A 9864-nucleotide genomic window follows, 5' to 3' on the forward strand; every position below is an offset into this window, starting at 1 on the left:
ACTGTACTAACACACAAAAATATAAATGCAATGTGAACAAACATCTTGCTCCACAACACCCCATTTAAGATGCCCCTAAAAATATGATCTATAATTTAAAGTAGTCTCTTACGTCTCAGTGGCAATATGCCTCATTTAGAGGGTAAATGAATGTAAAAAAAATATGAGCAGCATGTATTCACTTAAACAAATGTTGAAAGGAAAATAGGCTTCAAATTATACAGATTTGTCTATAAGGTGATGATGACTTGTGTAAGTCGAAAGCTCAAATAATAATGAATCAACAGTTGATGAATTTGAGATGATTCCTTTATTTCTTTATCTCAAAGATTTGAGAATAATTGTTAGGTCTCTTAAAAAGTTGGTGAAAAAAATCGCAACCATTATGAATTGTCTAAGTCTTCCATAGTTTTTTAAATGTCTGTGTACAAAAAAAAAAATGAATGTGTATACAAAAATGTATGTTTGCATATATATATATATATATATATATATATATATATAGCATAACTATTTATATGTGTGTCTGGATGAAGTAAATCTTTTTTGTGTGCGTCTGTGTATCATACATTGAATAAATTATTTCTTTTACTATATGTATGTGTGTGTGTGTGTGTACTGAATTTTGAGTTTTATTGTTTTGTTGTAAAGTTCATATATGCAAAATATGCACATACATCGAAACCTTGACTTGTCGATGTTAATCAAACATTTCACACATAAATGTGTGCGTGTGTAATAAAGTATAAATGCACTCTGTGAAATGTTTTTTAAATCCATTTCTACGAAATATCTTCCTCGTTCTTTGTAGCAAAATGGCCATAAATTTATATTTTCAAAATAATTTTTTTTAAATCTCATCACTTCCTCTTTTTCATTAAAACAGTCCCTATAATTATTTTAAGAAAAGTCCCTTTAAATATTTTCAAATGTACCTATAAATCATAAATTTGCAAAAAGAGAGAACTCAGCTTTTTTCTCCTGTTCAAAAACCAGTGTTAATACTTGACTCTCTTGTTGTAATCAAAATTGTCATCTGTATTTTTTCGTTTCTCAATAATTTTTTGAATTTTCTGCCATTGCCGATCGAGTTCTGCTTTCTCATCTTTTGGTCCAGTGCGTCTTGTCTTCCTGCCATCAGCCATCTTCACACCATATTGGAAAGCGGCTTTAGGCATGGCTTCTTTGTTGGCCATGTACTCACTGTACTCTTCTTGGGAGTCAAAATCCCATCGTCCGATTGGACCTTTCTTGTTTCCATGATCCATCTTAGTATAGTCGACTTCATCATCAGAGTCGTCGATTGCATCTGCTGATTCCATCATTCCTGGATAGCATTCAGCATAACTGTCGATCTCCATTTTAGCCTTGAGTTTACGCAAGCGTTCCTCTTCCTTCTTGTTGGCCACCTTCTCCTTCTCTTCTTCCATCTCCGCATATGACTTGAAGCATTCATTAATAGACTTGACTAATTCCTTGGCAGAATTTGGCATGCGCTCCTTCTCCTCATCTTCCTCAGCAGGTTTTTCAAAATACGTCTTTTTGCCGCTTGATCCAAATCCTGACGATGAGCCACCAGCATTACGATCTCGATCAGCACGGTCACCACGATCTCTGTCACGATCCCTCCGATCACTACTACCTCGTTCTCTGTCACTACGTTCATAGTAATCTCGACCCCGGTCCCTGTCACGATCACCACTATTACTGACGTTCCGATCTCGATCTCGGTCTCGATCCCGGTCACTGCGATCTCGGTCTCTACGATCACGTTTTCCTTTCGATGAGCTTGATGTCGAAGGATGATATTCTCCAATATCTCCATAAATGTTTTCATCATGTCCTGGCAGGAGGTTCTTCTCTCCAGAGTTTCCACTGCCACCACCAGTACTACCTGACCCAGCTGTGCCAGAACCAACGGCACTGTTTCCGAAACCACTTCCACCCGAGACCCGCATATGGCTACGTTCTTCTTCCTTCAGCTTGTGCTTTTCTTTTTTCTTCAATTTCTTGTTTTCACGGCGACCCTGACGCAAATAGGATAGGATCTGCGTCAATTTGTTAATAACAATGTCGTTTGTAGTGAGTGTCGTGTCAGACTCTGGTGCAGGACAGTCAACTTTGCTGCGAATAAGGGTTGTAGGCACATCAGACTCGGCAAATTCATCTTCAAGATCAACCACGTATGCCATACGGCTTGGTAAAAACAGTTCATTTCGTTCCGGGTATTTAGATTTGAATATGATGCGATAGATGTTCCGACCCATTTTGGTTTTGAAGTGCATCTGATCTTCCGGGTCGTCATCCTCTTTTTCCTTTTTCTGTGTCAGCGCCAATTCCAGTTCTTCTTCCTCTTCACGTTCTTTGCTGGTGATCTCTGCCCTCACTTTCTCGAGAAGGGCATAATCGAGACCCTTTACAAGATGGGTATGTTCCATGTCACCTCCAAGATATTTGGATTCCTGGATAATTTGCTTTCGCCGTTCCGCATAGTTCTCCCCTTTCGCATCGGGAGCAACTGCACTATAATCAGCCGTTGTGCTAATAATTTCTGTCTCTGCATAATCTCGATTTAATCCATCTCTCCTCTCCTTTGCTCGGTCTCTGTACTTTTGAGCCAATTCTCTTTGACGGTCCTCCTCCATACGCTTCAGGCGAGCGTAATAACTCTTTTTCTTTCGCCTCCTTGTCGCTGGATCATCGTCGTCATCATCGTCATTATCACCAACATCAGGCTCATCATCGTCCAAGTTCATCATACGTGCCCCAACTGATAACCCTTCGTCTCCTCCATGGGTACCAGCGCCGGAGCCGCCTCCTGATCCGACTAAATCGCTAAGGCTAAGTCCGGATCCTCCACCGACGCCACTCGACCCGCTTGCACCACTAGAACCGTGAAGACCTCGATCAGACACGGAACTTGCACCATGCCCGCCGGCCGACCCCAGTTTTAATTCATGGCCACCAACGCCGTGCCTACCACCATCGCCCCCTGAAGCTGCCGACGCCGACAAGGAGCCGTGTCCCCCGGAGGACGATCCGACAGCCACGCGAGGCGTCATCAGGAGTTTTCGAAAATCTTCATTCGTCAATGGATGTGCATCGTCTCCAACCTCAGCATTGTAATCCGGTGGAGGCAGCGGGTTGGAATACGATTCTGCATCTTCTTTAGGCATATTGAACAAAATTTACTGACAGTGTTTTACTTACTTTCTCATTCGACCTTTGCAAATAAAAGTAGTTTAGTTAACACAAGACGGCAGTAACGCACGATAGCATCACAATGGCTGACTAAAATAAACAATACGGAGTTACTTCCCTTTGCGGCTTTAGTTTCTTTAAATTAACCGCAGTTTCGTATTTGAACAATTAAAAAAATTATCACTATTAAAATGAAGTTTATATGTGATTAAAGATTTGTCTTTAAGAAACTATTCTGCCAATAAAATATTTTAATAAAAGTAACGACTTGTTAAAAAAAAAAACTTGTTTAATTTATTATTAGGTCTTAAATATGACCGTTCGCTTTAATGGCAGTTTTTATGCGGAAATGTAAATTTTGCCGATTTGATACAAAAAACAAAAAGAAAAGAAAGAAAGAATTTTTTTTTTTACATAGGCATCACCACTTATCAAGGCCAAGAGGCCACTCGAGGATAAGGATTAAAGAGTGGACAGTAGAAATTGAACAATATAGTAATCGTTAGTGATGGAAATTTGATAAATTTGTTAACTTATCATCAAAAACTTAACTTGTTAACTTAATTTGTTAACGGCCCATCAAAAACTTGTTTACGTTAAACTTGAAGACAACCATATTGTAGTCAACTGAAAAACAGGAAAACGGAAGACAATTCCATAGGTGTGCAGTTCTAAGAAAGAAGCTTTGTTCATGAAATCTAAGTTTAGGTTTAGACACAGATAAAGAGTGGAGAAATTATTGATAGTGTTTTCTGCTAGATGGGTGTTTCTTGTGAAAGTTTGGCGAGGAGGGACCAGATATTGGAGCTCAGTCGAGCACTTGCCATGAAAATAACGATAAAGCAGAGACAAACTCGCAAAATTTCTTCTGTAAGAAAGAGGTTGCAGGGAATAGAAAAGGACATCCCCTACGAGGCTACAGAGTCAATTTTAAACTCTATCAAGGCAGCTCCTGCCCAGATGTTGCAACTGTACTCCATTCTTGGACGTACCTGGCTCTTATATAGATAGAGAATTGCATCAGTAGTGAGATATCTACTGGATCGATAGAAGGGTCCCATCATTTTTCCAGCGGCCTTGGCAATGGATTTAATGTATGTGTTCCATTTAAGATCAGGAGTAAAGGGCAAGCCCAGAAGCTTGTCAAAACATGAGGCTTCCCCAAGACGAGAGCCATTCATTTCAATTGATGCCAGATGGGATCAGAGCATTGATGATGTAAAGATAAAAGCTTGGTTTTAGATGCATTAAAAGTAACAAGCCTCCTCTTTCCCCATTGTACCACTTGCTCAAGATCAAAGGAGAGAGAATCGGAGAACTTGGTTGTTTATGGTCTTAGATGTGTTACCATAGATAGTAGTCATAAATGTCTATGAATGATGTAAGGATGTGATTTGGAAGATCATTAATGTAGATCAGGAAGAGAGTTGAGCCCAGGATGGACTCCTGAGGGACTCCAGCATTAATACTGTGAGCTTCTGATTTTTGCCCATCAACCACTACTCTTATGAACCTATCAGAGAGAAATGATTTAATAATTGAGAAGACATTTCCAGCTATACCGTAGCTGGAGATCTTGTGAAGTAAACCTTTATGCCATACTCTATCAAAAGCCTTTGATTTGTGAAGAGCAATTGCCCTAGAAAGGTAGCCGCCATCGAGAGATTCACTAATCCTATGAGGTATAACTGTAAGCAAATCTGGCGTAGATCTAGCAGAATGGAAACCATATTGAGTGTCACTAAGAAGTTTATTTTTGCTGAGATGGTTGATTACTTCTCTATTTAACACAGATTCCAGCAACTTACTCATGACACACAGGAGACTTATTGGCCTGTACCGAGAGGGAGATGAGCGATCACCTAAATTCTTAAATACAGGGCATACTGATGAGATTTTCCAGGGTGATGGGAAGCAATTCTCCTTAAGACACAATGTTAAGAAACTTAAATCACTAACCTTTTCTTATCTGTTGATTAATAAATACTAAATGTTTCATTAAAATTGATTGATTTCCTGAATTCGGTGAATTTTTAAATGAAGGGGGGGGGGGTCAAAATGTTTATACATTTTAGGGATTCACCAGTCATTTTGCACATACCTATAATACAATGTGACGAACTGGGTAAGAAAAAAATCTATTCATACGGACCAATGATGAAAATTCTATTTGGTAAAGTGCACAGTAGGCAAAAGTGTAGTATGATTAATATGTGAAAATGGAGGGGAGAATATAAAACCTGGAAAAACTTGGCGGACAGAAGAAAAAAATTATTTTAGAATTTAGAATGAGGGATCAGTTTAGCATATACTTTTAATGTGTCTTGGCAGTCAGTTTTTAATCAATGTAAAAGTTATTTTTAGAATGTTCGCTGGATTGAAAGAAAAAAGAAGAGAATGACATTTGTTTTCTTAGTGAGAAACATGCTTGTTTTTTGTGTGTAATGAAAAAAGAAGTGAAAAGTAAATGTTATTGTGCGCGCCTGAATATCTGTATTATTCTTTCTGTGCATGTGTGCGTACGTGTGAATAGGTGTGTTTTGTCATGCTGGCAAAAGGAAGTAGCACGAAGAGGTTGATGAGAGAAAGAGAAGAGAAGATGAGAAAAGTTCGCTCAGCGTTTATATATTTTTTGAGAGGCTCCCAGGCAAGCTGGAAAAAAGGTTTGAAAATTAAGTCTTTCTTTGAGCATTGATTGGTTAAAAAGTGCATGTCTTTGTCATGTGGTATACTTCCGACTACGTCCACCGAACAAAATACATTTTAAGTTTTCTTCCCCACAGAATTTGCATCGGTGTATTTTGTAAAATCTTTGCACCTCTGAAATTTATTAATTTTGCTTTTGCACGCATAATTGGATTTCTATATATTTATTTATTCTTTTAAAAACAAGAAATAAATGCATTTTGTAAGTGTGTTTAACCGTACAAATGCAACATAAAATGATTCCTCGTTTTCAGTCATTATCATGTTTAGGGCAATTAATTTTTTATTTTTGAGAGAGGAAATTTTTTAGGCGATTATGTATTTTTTACAACTTTGCTAGTCGGATTTAAGGTTAGCAGTTGTAGAGAGAAGGAGGTTCAACCAATCTCTGAATTCATGATGAAGACCAGAGCATGAGTCGAAACTCCTTTCTCTAACAAGAGAAAAAAAACAAAAAAAGAACATCAGCAAATAGCAACGACTTGGGAACAATTACAGAAATTTAAAATAATATTTTTATTTGAACCAGAAAAGGATAATTTTTTGTGTGCTATATATCCTTCACAATCCTTCTTGCATCTGCACTGTCTTCCTATTTGGGTGAAATTAAAAGGATTGGGATCCATTAATAATGCGGTGAGATGTGTGCTTTTCATAAGATAAAAGTTCGGGAACATCATACAAGTGGAAAAAGAATATTTGCATAATTGTAAATGTATTGCTGGAAGCTTTTAGTGGCTGAAGAAATCCTCAGAGACTGAGGAACTAATTAATGTCAGCATAATTTTACAAAGAAAACTTTACGAATGTGAAATACTAGGGAGAAAAAGTTTCAGTATAGAATGTCATCCATTGTTGCTTGCATAAACTTCCTTAGTAAGGGATAGAGTATTTCATCCATTTACAGTTTTTTATAACACTTTTACTCATACAACTTTTTTTTTTATGTAGGCAGTTGAGGTCCACATGGTGATAATTTCGAGTAGTGGTTATTCAGTCTGCAAAAAGCTGCTGGAAATCACAAAATTGTTGCTGTGACTCTTTGCTTTTTTTGGCGCGGTTTTACATCTTTTAGACAGAGTTAGACGTGAGCGACATTATGAGCGGCGACAATGGTGACACTGTCTAGAGTGGTGTGATTTTGGCATGCCAAGTCTTTTATGGTGAGTTTTTCAAACGTTTCAACCTGTTTATTGTCTTCACATGCAAAGAGATGACAATGTAGTCCTATGGATTTGTGTGTTGAAAAGATGCATTATAGCTGCATCTCTTATGCGTTACAGGTTTGTGGGTAACCGGTGATAAAATCAAATTTTTCTGAAATGAATAAATTCTGGCCGTATAGATTCTTCTGTTTATGTGATGAGTGACTTGATTATCTGATCACTACACGGTAAAAGAAAAATAGTTAACAAATGCTAGAATGACTAAAACATGGTGGACTATTTCATGTTAAATTTATATACGAAACTGCTTCCCTCATTAGAAATGATATTTTTCTTTTCCTTTCTATCATGTTTTTGAGGGTACACATAATCGCTTTAAAAAAAGTAGAAACTAATTGGGGGTGGGAAGTGATAGCCAAGAGTGTTAATCTACAAATTCACCAAAAATATTATTTATGCAGAGTAGTATTGAATGCTAAAATAATATCATTATCATTTAGAAACTCTTTCTTAACATATGGAGGTTAGAGCATTTTATAACTATTTTGTACTTTCACTTAAACAATTTAATAAACAAAAGATATTGTAAAAACTAAATTTAATTTGAAAATTCTATCTTAAAAAGTAGCACAATCCATATTCTGTATAAGTATCACTTAAAAAAATGTTCTTCATTAACCCAAACACAAATCCTAATCCCGAAGTGGCAATATTATGAATGTAATATGGTGTATTTTACTGAATTGAGTTATCGTCCTTGGTTCCAGAAATTAGACTTTTACTAATCAGGTAATACCTTCTTCATTCTCAACCCTGTAAATATAGCTGCTATTAGTCTGATGATTTACCCTTAGAATGATACAAATGTTTCTGTGTAGTTTACTCGCTACATTTGGTACTCTTGCAGAATCTGACATAGATCCTCGGGATTTTCAATCAAGTATGGTCCATGCTTGACCGGCAGTCACCGAATTAAGCCAAGCAAAGTAACAGGTGCAGACGAATTTAAAAAACAAATAAACCAGAAAAAAATAGTAAATAAAAAACAAAAACCTACTGCAAATTTACTGAATATATATGTTTATTTTTTTAAAGAAAAGTTGCATTTTGTATTGTTTATTTACTTTTATTATTTTGTTTTTTGCAATTTTTTTATCGACAAAAGTTGTTTTTTTTTTGTTTGTTTTTTTTCAAGAAAAGATGAATGTTTCTTTTTAACTGTAAATTGTTTGGTGAAAGTACATTTTTTTTTGTTTTTTTTAAAGAAAACTTACATTTTTGGTTGTTTTATTTTAAAGAAAATTGGCAGTAAATATTATTATTTGTTTTTTTTTGTAAACAGAAAGTTATTTTTTTTATAAGAAAAGATGAATGATTTTTATGAAAACCGTATACTGTTAGGTGAAAGTAAAGGAAAGTTTTTTTTCAAGAAAATTTACAAATTATTTTTTGTCAACAAATATTAAAAAAAACGAACCGAAAAAATTACCCCTTCCATGTTATTGTTTGCCACTTGTGGGTGAAGCTACCTACTAGGTAAAATAATGGTTTCCATTTAGCATAAAGCATTACTATTCATAAATAGAATTAAGATCCCCAGAACTGGAAATGTAAACCAATATAACACATTATGATTTATTTTACTTCATCACATGTGGGATAACTTAAAGGTATTGTACAAGCGGTTTTGAATCTCAGCTTGAAATACTCACCTTGTCTAACTACACTAGGGAGATGTGATATTGCAAAACAGCTGTCTGTGGATGTCAAATAAAATGCATTTCCTACTTGGTGTCTTTGTACTTTTATTTTTGTTACACATTTTGTGAAAACTATTTATAATGTTTTTTTATGTTGTGCTTGTGCCATGGTATTATTTTTTTATTATATACAAAATATGATTTTGAAGGTTAAATGTTATTTTGTTATTGTTTTATTATTCAATTATCAATTGAACCAAATAATTATAAAACTGTAACTAATGTTATTATGGTAATGTTTTTTTTATTATATACTTCTATTTATAAAATTATCAAATATAAATAGTTTAAAAAAATGTCCACCTTTTAATAGATGATGAATTATTAATAATTTGAATTGCTTCTAAGGGAGGATACTCGTCAAGGAAAAATATTTATTACATTTTTTACATTATTATGAACAAAGGATTGATTTATAAAAAGCAATGCGTAAATAAAAAGTTGGCTCCATTTAATGTTTAAGAACAATCGCTGATTAAGAAAAAAAATATCTACTTTATTAGTCTTCTCAATTGGAATAAGTACATTAAAAAAATCTGGCATGAAATAAAATTCATTTGTGCCAATAACAGACCATATTGTGTATTGTCTTATTTTTACTGGTGAGTCTCTGTCCCATTTGAGGGTTCTTGATAAAGTTCATAAATGTATGTGTAATTTGATTGGCCCTACTTTATCTTCTTCTCTGCAGTCTCTTTCTCACAGATGTTATGTTGCTGGCATCAGTCTTTTCTGTAAATATTATTGTGACATGTGTTCTTCAGAATTGTGTAAGCTGTTCCTTGCTTCCTTTGTTCCAACTCGTTTAAATTTTTGATCTAATGATCTCCAGCAATTCGCTGTTTTAATACCTCACAATAACACAGCATACTATTCCAGTAACTTTGTAACAAGAACTGCAGGCTTGTGGAACTCTCTTCTTTGTTGACTGTTTTCCTCTTACCTATAGTCTTGGTCTTTTCAAGAATGAAACCACTAAGCACTTGGTGTCTTTACAATAATCATCTTTGGTTTTTGTTAGTTCCTTACAT

The 9864-nt window shown here is 35.3% G+C and overlaps 1 protein-coding gene across 1 annotated transcript; it reads right to left on the reverse strand.

The window, feature by feature from the left end:
* Window positions 1-291: 291 nt before the first annotated feature.
* Window positions 292-3317, reverse strand: LOC145242477 (protein Red-like). Its single transcript, XM_080105536.1, has one exon. It carries the CDS (start codon window positions 3174-3176, stop codon window positions 999-1001), a length of 2178 nt encoding a protein of 725 aa, XP_079961662.1. The 5' UTR covers window positions 3177-3317; the 3' UTR covers window positions 292-998.
* Between the last annotated feature and the right edge of the window lie 6547 nt (window positions 3318-9864).

This window comes from Euprymna scolopes, chromosome 21, assembly GCF_053919585.1.
Source record: "Euprymna scolopes isolate OS-2025 chromosome 21, ASM5391958v1, whole genome shotgun sequence".
Taxonomy (NCBI): Eukaryota; Metazoa; Mollusca; class Cephalopoda; order Sepiida; family Sepiolidae; genus Euprymna; species Euprymna scolopes.

Excerpts from the sequence above, each read along its gene's own strand:
- LOC145242477 (XM_080105536.1), bottom strand. The coding sequence starts at position 3,176 with ATGCCTAAAGAAGATGCAGAATCGTATTCCAACCCGCTGCCTCCACCG.